Source organism: Dermacentor andersoni, chromosome 5 (assembly GCF_023375885.2).
Source record: "Dermacentor andersoni chromosome 5, qqDerAnde1_hic_scaffold, whole genome shotgun sequence".
NCBI classification, from domain to species: Eukaryota; Metazoa; Arthropoda; class Arachnida; order Ixodida; family Ixodidae; genus Dermacentor; species Dermacentor andersoni.
Window position 1 is genome coordinate 76,899,362 of NC_092818.1, and position 16,100 is coordinate 76,915,461.

A 16,100-nucleotide genomic window follows, 5' to 3' on the forward strand; every position below is an offset into this window, starting at 1 on the left:
GGCTGTTTGTTGACCTGTTGTGATCCCACAGCAAATGTGGCATGAAAAAATTTTCAAAACTTAACTCGCTAATGATCGCACCCCTGAATTTGCATGAATTCTTTTTACACAAAAGTGTGATCATTATGCGAGTGAATACAGTACACAAATATGTGCCCCTAACTTTGGTGGTTGTTGAGCATTTCCTTTCTTTACACAAACCAATACTCAGTGAAAAAAGGCACGGAAACCCAATAACCTTGAGATCATGTTTGTCAACACTTTCACAACTTTTCTCGTGGTGTCTTAGGCACAGTAACTTTCAGATAAATCTTTTATCCTACGCAACTTAGCTAAATTTGTTTTGTCGAGAGAGTGAAGTGAATTTCACTAAACAGGGATTTAGTGAGCTGTTTCTTAATAAAAGAATTTATCCTCAATTGCCCTGCAAATGCGCTTATTTGTTACTATACATTCTGATAAGGTGGTGCTTGGTGCATATATACGCTTAAAATGACAGCTTTAGTGCCTGTTCTAGGTGCCTAAAGGAGCATTTTTCTTTAATGCTAAACATTGGTTTCTAGTCATGATGCACAGAAATCAAGAGTTCAGTAAGTGCTGCTGCAGTGAACATGTTAAAAGGAGCCTAATGTAGTGTGTGTTTACATTTAGCATTTGATCTGAAAGCTCTTTAAGACAGTTTTGGTGTACTGGGAAAGGTCCAAGTCTGTCATAATTTCATGTGTTTGCGAATTATTGCTGCCTTTGCTCTCTCATTCTTTCCTGCCAAACTCTCAATAGATAAAGTTTGGGTCTGCTAGAAAGTGCCTTGCATTATTGTTTTTGTATTGTATGATTTCTACCAGGTACCCAGGGAGGTTATATACAGAGGCAGCACGGGCACTGATTACCAAATTCCCCAACCTGGCTGATGCCACGGGGACCGGCTATGTGAGTGACATATTCTTGGGAACTAATTTGTACTGTAAAGCCTGCCTAATGAATACCTACTTTAAAGGACCAACAGTGAAGCAAAATCTGTTATGACATTTGAATGGAAATGAAAAGATAGGTCTGTAGAATTCGTAGAATTGAACATGGCACTACCTGTTCAATTAGCTCGTCTAAATCAGCAAAGGCAGTTGCATACGTGTGATCGATGCAACATTCTATGGCGAAATGCTGCCCCCCCCCCCCCCCCCAGTTTCACTTCGTTGGAACGGGGATGTAAAAACACTGGTTTAGTGGCCATTGGCTGCACATTAAAGAACTCCATGTGGTCAAAATCAGTCCAATGCTCCCCCCCCCCCCCTTCCCACTACACCACACCTAAATGTCTTGGCACATTAAACAGTGCAATTCAGTAGTCATGTCTACACCACAGAAACATTCAGGAAAATGAAAACTTACTTATGGTGGATAACTACATTGACAACCCACTTGTTGGCAAGGGATTAGGAGTTCTCAGCCATGAAAAGCATGCATATTTGGTTGAAGACCGACGTGTTGTCCTGCTGCAGCAGTGTGGAGGACACCACAGTTCTCAGCATTATATGGAGGCTTTCCTAACATGTCGTGATTACCGAGTCATTCACTTCTGGTACGGAAATTCACAGCTGTGGTCTTCTAAGCTTATGTAGAAATTTTCTGAGGAATACAAATTATAAGTAACATCTTTTACCACAGCATAAGCATGTGTTGATGCAGTAAACATGTGTCATTAAATGATTGCACATTCTGATAATTTGGACATTCTTTCCTGTCCCATTTAATATAAAACAAGTTTTCATGTAATGGCTTAAATTATTGTGCATATATGCAGGCACATCCTGGCAAGCCACCTGTTGACAATAAGCTTAAGCGCACCATTGCATTCATTCTTCTATCATAACCTTCATGGTTCATATAAGCAGTCGCCACTCAATTTTCATATTCTCGCATAGCCAGGATATCTGCAAGCAGTGTTTCACTCATTAAGTGAATTTGCGTGAGATCATATAAAAGAAAAAGAAAGAGTAGGTGGGAGGGGGTAAATTTCTTTTTTTTTCTTCTTGCTTCTTAGTGACGAGGGCAGTGGTTGTTTTTTAAAGATGGAACAAGCCTCCTAAGCCATGGTCATTAAGTGATCTAACTTTCAATCCAAAGATGACAGCAGCGCCTGCGCTTTGAGTGGTGGCACTCATGCCTTACACTACTTGCTGCTGGCCAATAGTTTCTTGTGTGATATGATGAAAAGTCGCAGAATTGCAGTTGCCTATTTAAATAACACATCTATTAACTCTCTCTGGTGCCTTACAGGATTCATGGCGAGAAGCCTTAAGGTACAAAGCTAAATATGAAAGAAAGAAGGTCCGAGCACTGACAAAAGAAGATTCGGAAAATTTGCAGCCAAGAAAGAGGGCTGCAGTAGAGGAATGTGCTGCCCCTGTACGGTGTGAAAGACCATGTACGGTACGTATTTCAAATTTTGTGTAACCCTGCAGGCAGCAAGCCTGCTTTTGCCACCTGGCCAACAAAATTGATGTTTGCTTTCAGGCAACTGCCATGGCCGAAGGTGAAGATGTGGATTCAATTGCCTCTCACATTTCGGCCATGGCAAAAGAATCTTCAAAGGCCAGGCCAGACATGGCCTATATTGAAGATTCGATGAAGAGGACATTGGCCACCAGAAGAGAGTGGGTGGCGAAAGAGAGCCCGTCTGTTGCGGAGATGCTGGACAAGTATCCTGTGCTCTCCATCAGCTCCATTGTAAGTTTTTCAATGAATACATCTTGGAATCAAAAATGACAGAAAAATTTCCAGAGGAACTGAGTACTACGCTGTTTTGCTCACGTCGATCCATTTTTGAGATCCTCATTTTGCATAATACTCATGCATTCATGCTAAGTTTATTATTTCATCATGCTTTTTTAATCCTCATTCTGCACTTTAGGTGGCACAAACTATTGAATAGTTATATTGCTGACTGTTTGAAATGCTTATGCTCCCATGATGCATAGAATGGCTTCAATCACAATACAGCAAACTTAACCCTGCAATGCCAAGCATGGTTTGTGTGGTGCGTTGAATTACCAATGCTAAATATGTGGCATTTGAGGCATACAGCAAGTAAATTACAGGAATTGTACTAAAGCTTACCACCTGTACTTGTTCATGCATTCTAGTGCACTGAGTTTAAGTAAAGCCTTTTAAATTGTTTTCATGTCAGGAATTTTATGTATCACGTGTGAATTGTACAGTGGTATTATAGGGTTAACCACTGCAGCCTTCTCAAGGTAATACCCTTGTCATATGAGCACCCGCAAACTACTTTTAACTGCGTTGTCTTTATCTCGAGGGAGATGCACTGGATATCTCACCATATCGCCGTTCCGATAGGGGAGTTTAATGGAGCTTTTAGTCTAGGGATATCGGCAATCTCTCGGCGGCTCAAAAGAGTTTTCACATGCCAATACTTGTAACACTGAGAATTCAATTATTGTTTGCATTACAATTAATTCATCTTAAAACTTTTTGTGTGCAAACACACAGGGACGAAGAATAGGAGCAACACAAGGACGAGCGCTCGTCCTTGTGTTGCCCCTATTCTTCGTCCCTGTTTGTTTGCACACAAAGTTTTAAGATGAATCTGTTCCAAGTAGGCCAACTTGCAGTTATGTTACAATTAATGTTGCGTGTGTTTAGAATGTTTATATTTAACTATATAGAAGTTAAAGCCCAATTCAGCAAAAGTTGTGCTCGCTGCTGCACAATACTCTCGGCCTAGGCGACTTAGCGTCACTTTCAGGGTGTTTACATGAATCCGACAGCGTCGGCTTGAGTCGGCTTGTTGGGCTGAAATATGCCTGTAAAATTCATATAAGCACTAGCCGGTTGGGCTGAACAAGCATCGAGTTGGGCTCAGTCAGCCCGACTGCATGGGGTAGCTTGATCCAGCCCAACCTGTTTGCAGCATGCATGTACACGCAGCCTGCACTGAGACTTGCACGGGAACACTGACATTGCAATTTAAGTGCCGGCAGTGGAAATAGCATTAGGACGAGGCCAAGACAAGCACTGTGCAGTACAACCTTATAGCAGCGATAAGACCCACGAAATAGAGCTGTTGGCAGATGGCATCGGGAACCAGAAACCCAGTTCAAACGCATTGATGTTTCAGCTCGACGCTGTGTACGGTCGTTGTCGAGGCTTGCCAGAAGAGAGTTCATCTGAAAGTAGTTGTGTTGGGCTCGATCCACCTGATTTCTGACTCAACTTGCTTGTGTCAGGTTCATGTAAACATAGCCTTTGTCATGGTAGTTGTGCACTGGTTGGCGTGGTCACTAATGACTGACACCGGCAAAGTAGACAAAATAAAAGGAATGCTCACAAGGTCACCGTGTACAATATGTTTAGTTTAATGTACTTTGCAGCAGTTCGGGTGGCAGAATGCAGGGCCTACTTGTCTAGCCTCCAAGGAAAACACATAAGCACAGGGTGGTTAGCATCGCGGTAAGCACTGCTATGTTTAGCGAGTGCACTTTGATTTTGAACGAGGTGTATGTTTTTCACCTCAATATATTGAATAATGTTTTTTATCGAATGAGCGTTAACTATAATAGCTACAAGCATGATTAGAAATTACATTCTTGTACTTGTAGAAAAACCAAACACCATTGAATGCGCCTCTGGCTGCTTCTTTTAAAAACTCGTTATTTCCTGTATGACATGGCCAAAACTTCCTTGAGGCCGAACTCCCTTAGGAAGTTTCGTGCTCCCTCATCCTAAAGGAGTTTGTGGGTGCCTGCGTGATGCAGGTATAAAGCTGCCTTGGTCTGTTAGCCTTCATTTGCACATGAGTGCCTGCTTCTGGCAGAGAGCTGTAGTACTGAAATAATGTCTTCCTCGTGAACCCAAGAAAAGCAATGAAACTTTTAAAAAGGAAAAATAGAGAAAAATCTCCTTGATGCACCAATGAATGAAATAGCTGCAGTACAGATAGATAGAAAGAACAGAATATAGAGATCAAGTAAAAAAGAGGTTTTGGGGGAACGCAAGACATTTCACCTGGAGAAATGAAAACATGTAAATCCAGGTTAGGGATCTTGGCATCTAGTTGTTTCACTCTGAAAGTTTAAACCCCTTATAAGCGATCTTGTGCATGGTGGCGACAAGCAACGTGATCAAGATGGCTGTCATGTCTACTTGAACCCCACGCGAGCACTGACTTTGAGGGATGTTTCCCTGGTGTTGCTGGTATGAGGGCAGGCAGCAAATATGCACAAAGACTGGCATGACGCATGGTGTAATAATTTAAGCTGATTTGTTTTGCTGTACAGAGCAGTTTAAAATATTTGGGGAGGTGTTGTAGTAAGCTTTTTATCGTTGCATGTATAAAAATTCGGTCGTTTGCTTGTTCCAAGCAAGAACTGATAGTATGTCACTGATGTACATGCTGTTCGGCTTCACGCTATTGGCTAGTTGCTCATAGCACTTATGGGTGACGAGCTATGAATTCGAAATTTCCTGTTGAATTTTCAGAACCAAGCAGCAAGAATGAGTAATCTCTTGCACGGCAGCTCATTTCGTCGCTTGTTGCAGCCGTGCACAGAATTGCTTGGCAGGGCTATTGGAAGAACATGTCCTGCTGTATTTTTAGTGTGTGAATGTGGTAGATAGTAACCCTGGCATTTAATTTTTTATTTACTCTTTTCCAAAGTAGAAGTCATATTTAAATGTGTCCCTCTTGGTCCCTTTGTAAACTTGAGAAAGGGTTGGTGTTATAGAAGATTGGCAATAAATAGGCAGATTTAGACAGTGTAACAGCATTCCATTCCATAGCAGAAAATGGCAAGAATGTTACAAGGAAGTATAGGTGGAGCCAGATCAAATATGTTGGTTAGCAGTTTCATCTCGCATCTATGGCATTGTGGTGCTAACCTGAAATGTGGCACTGCTATGTCGCACATTGATAAAAAGGTTTAGTTACCATGAATAACTTGCATGTACACTATTACAAGGTCTGAGGGTGGTGTTTCAAAGCCTTTTTACAGATACTTGAGACCCAGCCTCTTTATCTGAATTTTTGTATTTGGTGCATAACTTTGACTGCATACACGTATGTGAGCACATCTGCAACTCCCTTATCCATCTTAGTGAAATCATCAACCTGACTACACATCTTGCAGAGGTGCTGCTCTGTGCGATATTGTATGGTAGATGAAGCATGACTACAGAGCTCAATGTCATTAAAGTGCTTTATGAATTTTTTTATAGGTGCAGCTGGAATTCAGGCTGTTAACAAACACCCCGATAATGCCCAAGCTGGAGCAAGTGCTGCAACCTGTTGCCAATAAAATTCTCATGACAGCGAGGAAAAAGCGGCACACAGAAAATATTTTTGAAGAATTTGATGCCCTAATGAATGCTTCCACCGAAGATGCTGCAGGAGGTAATTTTCATTATCACTAAGCCAACATTAGGGCTTCACTCTGTGTTTAGTTTCTGGCGTTGCCATTTCTTTGATTTTATATCTGGATAATTGGATGCTGTATAACAGAATTTATTGGGCAAGTTTTGTTTCCACAGTTCTTTTATGGTGGTGTAAGAACGTGCATTTCCTTTGGCATTCTCTTAGTGAAAATGCTTGCAGTGGCTGCAAACACACACCAAAGAATGAAAAAAATGGTCTCAATCACTTCAGTCTCGTGCTTGCCTTGAACTGCAAAGCCATCGGTGCAAAAGGGAAGCTATCAGTGGCCATTTCACAGGACCATGAAACGACAGTTGTACTCTCCTTTTAATAGTACGCTGTTGCAGTACTTCTCTTGTAAGTCACCTTGGCCGTGTTTAGTACTCTGTCAGTTATGTCTGATGACACTTTAAACAGTATGTTGGGCGGCACATGAACTACTTGCTTTGAGTGTTGTCTGATGATACTCTGACGGTTGATGCAATTTCCTTTTAATGCAAAGCATTATGTGGAAAGTAAGTAGAAAAATTTCATGTGAAGCCAGACAACCCCTTTGCTACTACAAGATGAGAATGCACAGTTAAAGCCCATTGAATGCACGGTTGATAGCTACCATCCAGAGTACAGTGACAAAGGACCCATTGTCCACGATAACAATAGGCGTGCCTGTGCAAAATATTCTAGAAGTCTGTCCGCCTTTGCGATTTCCCATACGCCATAAGTGGAAAGGACACCCACGTACAGTGGAACCCCGCTCATATGTTTTTCACCGGACCGGGGAAAGAAAACGTAACAGCCGGCAAAACGCAACAGTGAGGAACGCTCCGACAATGAATGAAAAAAGTGCAGCTTTAACTATAGACAATTTATTTCCACAGAGTGCGCTTAGGACTTAAAAAAGTCTACAATGGTGCCTTGCCGTTTCTTTCGCTCGCTAGAAATTGCCACACGTTTCTCAATAGCCTGGAAGGCCGCATTGCTGTCAGCGTCGCTGTGAGGTGCGACGTACCTGCGGAGGAGGTCCAGAGCCGCGACGGCTTCTCCAAAGCTAGGATTTTGCAGCACCCCGGCATCATGTGGCTCGTGCGCCTCGTAATCGCCGCGCCACGGCAACGGACGAAGGAATATCCGTGGGAAATTTTGCCCTCTTCGGCGTAATCACGTTAACGTGCTAACGACTGTTTAGTATTGCTGCGGAGCGCGCGTGTCCGAGCAGCCCGGTTGCGCGCGGCACGGCATGATTTCGCAAGAAATGTAAACAAGGGAGGAGAGCTGGCCCGATAGGCGGAGCAACGCCATGAGCAACGCCAACTTCCGGCTTCACTTTAGCTTCACACAGAGTGACGTCAGGGCCTCTCCCGAATTTCCTTCCTCCGTGAGTCGGCCCGTCCAAAAACCTTGCGGTGACTGTAATCACTGATGATAGTGAGAGCATTTTTCAGAATGGCCACTTAGTGGCTGCCTCTCGAACTGGCGTGCGGCTTCTTGCAGCCAGTTCTATAGCCAAGCCAGGCCAAAACTAGTCAAAAGCCAGAGTGGCGGTCGGAGCGCGTTGCCTACTTTAGTCCAGGCGGGTTCGGGGTGCTAAGTTGCGACGTAACAGCGGGGTTCCTTATACATTGGATCCTATGGAAGCTATGCCGGGACCGGATGAAAACGACGTAGCAGCCAGGATAACGCAGCAGTGAGGAACGTAACTGCGGGGTTCTACTGTACTTAGATGTAGGTGCAAACCTGAGAATAAAACATTGAAGCAGGCAAGATGGGTGCCACAATGTTTCCTGAACTTGTTCTTGAGTTTCCACATTATTTCTGTGCATTACAGTTTTGACAATAGCAGGGATGAACATTCGTGCATAATTTTTTCACATCTGAACATATTAAAGTGGGACCTGACTGTGTCATTTCAAGATGCAGTCAAATTTGAGCTATGTCTCGTATTGCTATCGCACGTGTGGATTTGGTCCTGCCGCTTTCACTGCAGTCACATGCAGAAATTTGTTCACATGTGTTGTCATAAGTTCATGTATACTTTCTCGTTTCACATGTGTCAGGAGCAGGTCCGTGGTGGGCTGTGGCAGTGAATATTGCTTGGCTGGGTGTAGTTACCGTGACTGCCCCACAAAACATCATGAGTCTTGTGCTTTGAAAGGTCTCTATATGCTGACTGCAGTGAATAGTGGCTAAAACAAGGCTTTCAAACTGAAGCAAGCAGCATTCACTTTTAGTTCAACTCTATCTGCTTTTTGAGACAGTGTAATTCATGTCTCTTTCAGAGCTGACGCTCACTGCTGCTCTTTGTGTTCTCCCTACCCTGGTGAAAGAGAGAGTTGATTCATTGACCTGCCATTCTGTAAGTCCATCACCATATAATTTATAGCTTGTAGATTACTGGCCATATGAACTGGAATTATGAGGATGCCCGCTGTATTAAATTTTTACAATCTCTTTCGCATGCAAGTTATCGAAAAGCATTCAACTGTGCACAGCTTACCTAGTTTGTAGAATGCTAGCATGAAGCACGAAATATTGCCTGAAGACAGAAAATCTCTAGCTTTTCACAGGGTTTCATAAACAAGACAGTTGCTAACCTGTGGATAAGTTCGTGGCCTTCCTGCGAGCAGTACTTAAATTGAGCAAGTTCCCTCCAATGTAACAAAAATTAAGCTGTTGACTATTGTTGATATACAATATGCAGATTGTTTCAAGTGTATTTAAGGGGAGACGCTCCTCAAAACAATTTTTAAATATTTGTATTGGAGATATGAAAATTCATCCACTTATAGGGCATTACAAGCACATTTCGAATATGTCATTAGTTTTTTGTGCAGCCGCTATAGTTGAGTTATGTCCTACACAGTGGCAAAGTAGTGTCATATTGTGAGGGCTTTATTGTATAATAAATTTTTGCAAGAAGCTTTGTGCTGTAGCTTATTTAACTCTTCGTAGACTGCTAAGTGCCGATATATATTCAAACAGCATCTGCAGTTACTGCAACTATGAAAAAAATTCGGACATTTCAACTGACTTTTTCGACAATCACATGAAAATAACCTTGTGCACTTCTAATTGTCTTATAATAACGAAATTTGGCATACATACTCTTGAAGATATGTACAGTGCTGATATTTAATTGAAATTGCAATATCTTCCTGCATTAGTTGCAAAAGTACAAGGTTATGTTTCATAGAAGGGTTATGGTTCGGGCTAGTTTGTTTTCCATTTTAGATTCGGTGGTACGGTGCGAAGCGGGACAGGGGACAGGAAAAACGAGGACAAGTGCTTACTGCCAACTGAAATTGCCTGGTGCAAGGTGTTAATACAAAAACAGATGGAAAACGACAAAAAAATGTATATATGTAAAAAACAAAGATGAAAACAATCGAGAAATAAAACATACGCGCCGCTGCCCTTGTCCAAGAATACCAACTCGCTTCGTGATAAGGCCAGGGATGGCTTGCTTATGCTCAGGCATCCCTCACGTGCCATGCTAGCCAATTCAATGATGATATGATGATGCGCATTCGTTTATCCCTGTCTGTGTGTGAAGATTGCTTCTGTTTTTTCAAACGGAGAGGTGCAACTGCATGCGCTACAATGCAGGGCTAAGAAACCTTCATTTCCTATTTGCATGTTCACGCAGACGATCTTTGAGGTACCTGCTTGTCTGACCTAGGTAGCATGCGCCGCATTTCAAGGGGATTCTGTACACAACCCTCTGCACATAATCCACGTAACGATTGCAAACTTCACACTGGGCTTTGTTTCTTGATAGGGGTGCTTTTTCTTGATGACGACTAAAGCTTGTGTGGTGCAGAAAACAACACATCCACCAACCCGCCCACCGATTTTTTAAAGACGATGGCCGATTTGATGCTTGCATGTAATCACCGCAACCTTACGGTCTTTTTCTTTGGACTGCTCTTTCGTGGCCATGGCTTCACTCTTAGGTTTTCTTTTTCTGTGGATTGCCTCAGCTACTGAGACGAGTAATCCGTCAGGATAACCCGATGCTCTCAGGCGTGTAACTTGTGCTTGAATGTTTGTGGGGGCAGGACCAGTCTAAAGCGTTAGAGAAGCAGCCCTGAACAATAGCCCTCTTTACTAGTTTACCATGTGCTGATAAGAAGGGCAGGAGTGGTTTGTGCACACAGGGTTCATATGTCCAGCAAACATGAGAACACGGGCTTGAGGTCAAGGAAGACGGTTCCTTCCGTTTCCTCTACCTCAAGCTCGTGTTCTCTAATGATCATGTTTGCTGGACATATGAACCCTGTGCGCTCGAACCACTCCTGCCCTTCTCATCAGCACACGGTAAACTAATAAAAAGGGCTATTGTTCAAGCCTGCTTCTCTAAAACTGGTCCTGCCGCCACAAAGTAGAAGTTTTCAAGCACAAGTTACACGCCTGAAAGCATCGGGTTATCCTGACGGATTACTCGTCTCAGTAGCTGAGGCAATCCACAGAAAAAGAAAACCTAAGAGTGAAGCCACGGCCACGGTAGAGCAGTCCAAAGAAAAGGACCGTAAGGTTGCGGTGATTACATGCAAGCGTCAAATCGGCCATCGTCTTTAAACAATCGGTGGGCGGGTTGGTGGATGTGTTTTCTGCCCCACACAAGCTTTAGTCATCATCAAGAAAAAGCACCCCTATCAAGAAACAAAGCCCAGTGTGAAGTTCGCAACCGTTAGGTGGATTGTGTGCAGAGGGTTGTGTACAGAATCCCCTTGAAATGCGGCGCATGCTACCTAGGTCAGGCAGGCAGGTACCTCAAAGATCGTCTGCATGAACATGCAAATTATGTTATGAATGGAAAGGAAGGTTTCTTAGCCCTGCATTGTAGCGCATGCGGTTGCACCTCTACGAAAAAACAGAAGCAATATTCACATACAGAGGTGATTGAATGCGCGTCATCATTGAATCGGCTAGCATGGCACATGAATAATGCCTGTGCATAAGCAAGCCATCGCTGGCCTTATCATGAAGCGAGTTGGCATTCTTAGACAAGGCCAGCGCGTACAGTGAGCAATGATGGCATCTTTATAACAGTTTACTTCTCGATTGTTTTCATCTTTATTGTTTGTTTTTTACACAATTTTTTGTTGTTTTCCCCCTTTTTTCTACATTACACATTGCACCAGGCAATAAAATTTCAGGTGGCAGTAAGCGCTTGTCCTCATTCTTTCCTGTGTCCCCTGTCCCCCTACGCACCACAGAATCTAAGTTGCGTTTCAGGGAACTGAGAAAAAAAAAGTTAGTTGAAATGTTCTAATCTTTTTGCATAGTTCTAGTAATTGCACATGCTGTTTGGCTAGACATCGGCACTTTGAAATCTACAAAGAGCTAAAGAAGCTAAACAATGTTTTTTGTGAAAATTTAGTACATAAAGAAGTACCCACAAAGGTGAGTATATTTTGCCATGGTACATCACATAGCTCAAAAGCAATAACAGCTACACAAGAAGTAATGACTTATTTGAAATCTGCATAGCAAACTCTTATCATTGGCTGAACTTTGAAACCTCTAGTACAAGTAATAAAAAAAAAAGTTTCGAGGACGTCTCCCCTTAATTGTCAGTGCGTTGCAAAGCATTAGGTTTGAGACTGGTTTGAACACCCCACAGGTCTTCCTTCCAGGTGGTCTGTTGCTGCTGGTAGCAGCTGCTCTAATAACGAAGCAGCAAGCCTTGTATTACAATCATTGTATTTAAATATGCGTTCTTTCTTGCAGGACCCTGCCAAGGTACATTATGTACCGACGGTGACGTTTGTTGGGAGCCTGTTGACTGCGCAAGAATTCACCGTGCATCTGGAGGGCATTTCCATTCAAGAAAATACCCTGTTGGAAGCCATTGCGACCCAAATGGCCCTGTACTGGGTGCTAAACATTGCTTTCCAGAAGAAAGCGCAAAGAACTTTTCATCTTTTATGTGAATTACTGGGAGTTCCAAGTGGTCTACGGGCTACACCACTCGTCCGTGTCGCTCACACACTTTTGAGCCAGTGAGCCTCTCATGCCAATGAGAGGCTCTCTTTATAAGTGGTCATAGTCATACTAGTCATAATGCTAGTCAATAAAGTATTTTGGCACTTTTATGGATTGTTTTTGCACAACTGGATATTATTACTGCACTCTACACAACCTGATGAAAAATCAATCAAGGAGTGTTAATGGGGGCCATCACGTTTCTTGAAACATTTTTAGGGTTGCCACTTCGGAGATCTGGTGGTCCCTTGGGGAGCACTCGAAGCTTGCAACCATTGCTTCCTTAGCAAGCATTGTAAAATATATACTGTTGCTCCTTTGAAAGGCATCGGGGAAAAGCAGCTATTGCTCTCTAGGGGAGTATTGGGAAAGAGTAACCGTGGCTCCCTTGAAGAGTATCGGAAGAGAGCATCCGTTGCTTCCTTGAAGAGTATCGGTAGAGGGCAACCGTTGCTCCCTTGAAGAGTATCGGGAGAGAGCATCCATTGCTCCCTTGAAGAGTATCGGGAGAGAGCATCCATTGCTCCCTTAAAGAGTATCGGGAGAGAGCTACCGTTGCTCCCTTGAAGAGTATCGGGAGAGAGCATCCATTGCTCCCTTGAAGAGTATCGGGAGAGAGCATCCATTGCTCCCTTGAAGAGTATCGGGAGAGAGCATCCGTTGCTCCCTTGAAGAGTATCGGGAGAGAGCATCCATTGCTCCCTTGAAGAGTATCGGGAGAGAGCATCCGTTGCTCCCTTGAAGAGTATCGGGAGAGAGCATCCGTTGCTCCCTTGAAGAGTATCGGGAGAGAGCAACCGTTGCTCCCTTGAAGAGTATTGGGAAAGAGCAACCGTTACTCCCTTGAAGAGTATCGGGAAAGAGCAACCGTTGATCCTATGAGGAGCATTGGGCAAGAGCAACCGTTGCTCCCTTGAGGAGCATTGGACAAGAGGAACTGTTGCTCCTGAAGGGAGTAACTTCATGGGGAGTAACAGTTCATCCCGTCACAGTTGCTCCCTAAAGGGAGGAATGGCTGTGGCAGATCAGTTGCTCCCCTAAAGGAGTAACCTCAATACCCCATTTCCTCCTTTTCTTCTTAGAGTGTAGCTTCTGTGTGCAGATACTCTCTGCGTGAATATCGCGGAAAAAAAAAAATAAAGACGGCGCTCGCGGCATGCAGCTGTAGCTCGACGCTGATTTCGTTCTTGCTTTGCTTCGTTTCATTTTCCGCTGAGAAGTCGCAGGTCCGTGGCGGAGAATGAGATTACGGTGACTTTATATTTATCTGTGTGTTCTTTTTTTTATTTCTCGACTGGGCGCTGGATAGTTTCCGATTCCCTTCACTGCTTAATCTCTAAGATAAAGCGAACTGTAAGGCATGCATCTCTGGCGGGTTGTCTGTCGTGGAACCACCAACGGAAAGAACTTAGCGTGCATTGATAGTATGGTTAGGCTTAGTTAAGTTCGGCAGCACTGAGAGAAAACATAATTAATGGGATATCGCATTTCGAGGCGCATGGTACGCATAATTCCCTCTGCATTCAATGTGTTCGGAATATAGTGCCTGTCGGGTTATGATGAAGGTCAGGAAGAGTTAGCTGCAAGAACATTGGTTTAAATAGTGTCTTTACACAGAAATTTTTTCAGCGACATCATGAGACATTCCCAGAAGCTTTTGGTGAATTCGGGCTTTTTCTAACTTTCACTTTAAGAAGTAACGAGTAGATGAGACTGCCGAGCTTACAGCATTATGTGATTGTTCGTGTTTACATGCTTGTATATTTTTATATCCGAAAGGTCGATCCTAAATCGATGCATGTGTGCAAAGGCATATTCCCGTTTCACTTCCTTAAGCGGTAATCGAGTTTATTGGCGATAGTAGTAAAATACTTGTCTCTGAGGTCTCTGCGAGACTGTCGCCAGAGCACCACGACATCTTGATGTGATTTCTGGAAAGTCACTGTAAGAAGGTCGATTACTTCTCCGAGAACACCGCTCTCATTTACCACCGTCATCCAAACATGCTTGCACGGACGCTGAACATGCTGGTTTGCAAATTGGACACATGCCTGCATGCGTTCTGATTGCCGATCGCATACGTATCGGGAATCATCAAGGTACCGCACACTCTTTCTAACACCCATTTAATGTACCGCGTTGTTGCACAGAAAAGTAACCGCAGAAGGCCTCAAATAAACCAGTATTAGAGGCTCACCGATTACAGCGTAACAACGTACACGTCCCAGTCAGGTGCTCGACGAAGGCAAGAAGCTTGGGATTCTGAACACTGCGACGGTAGCAAGTTTCAGCGCACAGTATATCAACGCACTCCTGATTCAACACCATATACTATATATATGCATGCACACGGCGCTCCCATGTTCTTAATTTTGTTATTCGCTCTGTTTTCTTGTATATTGCTTTGAACGTAGACAACCTAAGAAACGTTGGCATCCTGGTCTGCGGTACGTGGTTCCAACTCGGGCGTCCCAAAGAGCGACGGTCCCTATGCCTAGAAGGTTCCTGGCCTGGGCACTATGCCGAGTCGCAACAGTACCTTCATTACATGGTTTGGATATTATGATAAAATAGCAAAAATATGACAAGCATCTCATTTTGTGCATGTAAAGTTGAAAGAAGTAGTAAGATGTCGTCGAATAATAAATTCAGTATGCATTATAATGTCTAATCAGTCATTATTTCGTCAGGATGATTATGTCAGCTATTTTATATACGCAGGCATGTCGCCAATAAGAGACTGATAGGCACGTTATTATTCAGCGTTCTAGTCCAGTGTTGACCAGCTTGCCACTTTTCCTCATGATCATATTCCGATTTCACGCTATATATGCAACTGTCTGACAATAGCTTGTTTATGTATAGTTCTCATGTGCAGGCTGCAACATTCGACAAGGCGACCGGCGGTAAAAATCAGTTCAACAAACAACGACGCTTCGATTGTGCGTTCAACCTCACGCTTCGCCGTCCCATAGGTGTTCCGGTCGTGGCGCATTTCCCATGCCCTGCCGTTGCAAATGGCGGTCAGCGAAGGTTCCCGCTCGATCTGCGGTTGGTCGTATGTCAGGTCCGCGCAGAAGGGGGGGGGGGGAGGGGGGGAGGGGGATGGGCGGCCTTCTTTTTCCGCGGCCAGTTCTTGACCGCCGTTTCCGTCTCAGCAGGCGATCGGGGGAAAAGGGCCGGTCACTCGGGACCCTCGAACCACGTCTCTTCCACTACCGAGGGCGCAGTGCGAAGGATGGTCATTCGTCATATTACAGATTCTCCGAAGGCAAAGCCACGCCGCCGTTGCCCCGCTGACGTCTTCTACGCATATCCCGCTGACTTCCTGTGGCTACGTTCTTATTTTATTTCTTTTATTTTCATCGTCGTTTGGCGTCCTCATTGTTGTTTCCGTTTTCTTCACCAACGTTTAATTTGTAATTCATTGTACCGTCGTTTTGCGCTCCTCCACATACGTTTCAGAAAGTGTATTTTGACTTGTTCGATGTTCTTTTCTAGGCAGGACATTGCAGCTGACTCCCGTTAATGCGACCCTTGCGCGACCGCGATATTAGTTTGAATTATCCAAAAGGTTGAACTGACAAACGGCAACCACTTAAGATAAAAATAAAATAGCTTAACGCCTATATAGGAAAGCAGTAGTGTCATTTCCTGACTTTCTTATGTTTTCAAGGTTTCAGCA

General features: G+C 43.7%; 2 protein-coding genes across 2 annotated transcripts in view; both read left to right on the forward strand.

Annotated features, from left to right (window-relative positions):
• Nucleotides 1-16,100, forward strand: part of LOC126530796 (uncharacterized) — a 581,130-nt gene that overhangs the window by 525,588 nt on the left and 39,442 nt on the right. The window lies entirely within an intron of this gene.
• LOC140218356 (uncharacterized) lies at nt 2,652-12,499 on the forward strand. The gene is made up of 4 exons (XM_072288085.1): nt 2,652-2,727; nt 6,235-6,409; nt 8,707-8,783; nt 12,161-12,499. Exons 1-4 carry the CDS (start codon nt 2,689-2,691, stop codon nt 12,434-12,436), a joined length of 567 nt encoding a protein of 188 aa, XP_072144186.1. The 5' UTR covers nt 2,652-2,688; the 3' UTR covers nt 12,437-12,499.

What these genes read in the sequence shown, in the direction of transcription:
- LOC140218356 (XM_072288085.1), top strand. Translation starts at nt 2,689, where the DNA reads ATGCTGGACAAGTATCCTGTGCTCTCCATCAGCTCCATT. An exon ending in TGCTCTCCATCAGCTCCATT is followed by an intron (nt 2,728 to 6,234) that starts GTAAGTTTTTCA and finishes ATTTTTTTATAG; the next exon opens with GTGCAGCTGGAATTCAGGCT. An exon ending in ATTCATTGACCTGCCATTCT is followed by an intron (nt 8,784 to 12,160) that starts GTAAGTCCATCA and finishes TCTTTCTTGCAG; the next exon opens with GACCCTGCCAAGGTACATTA.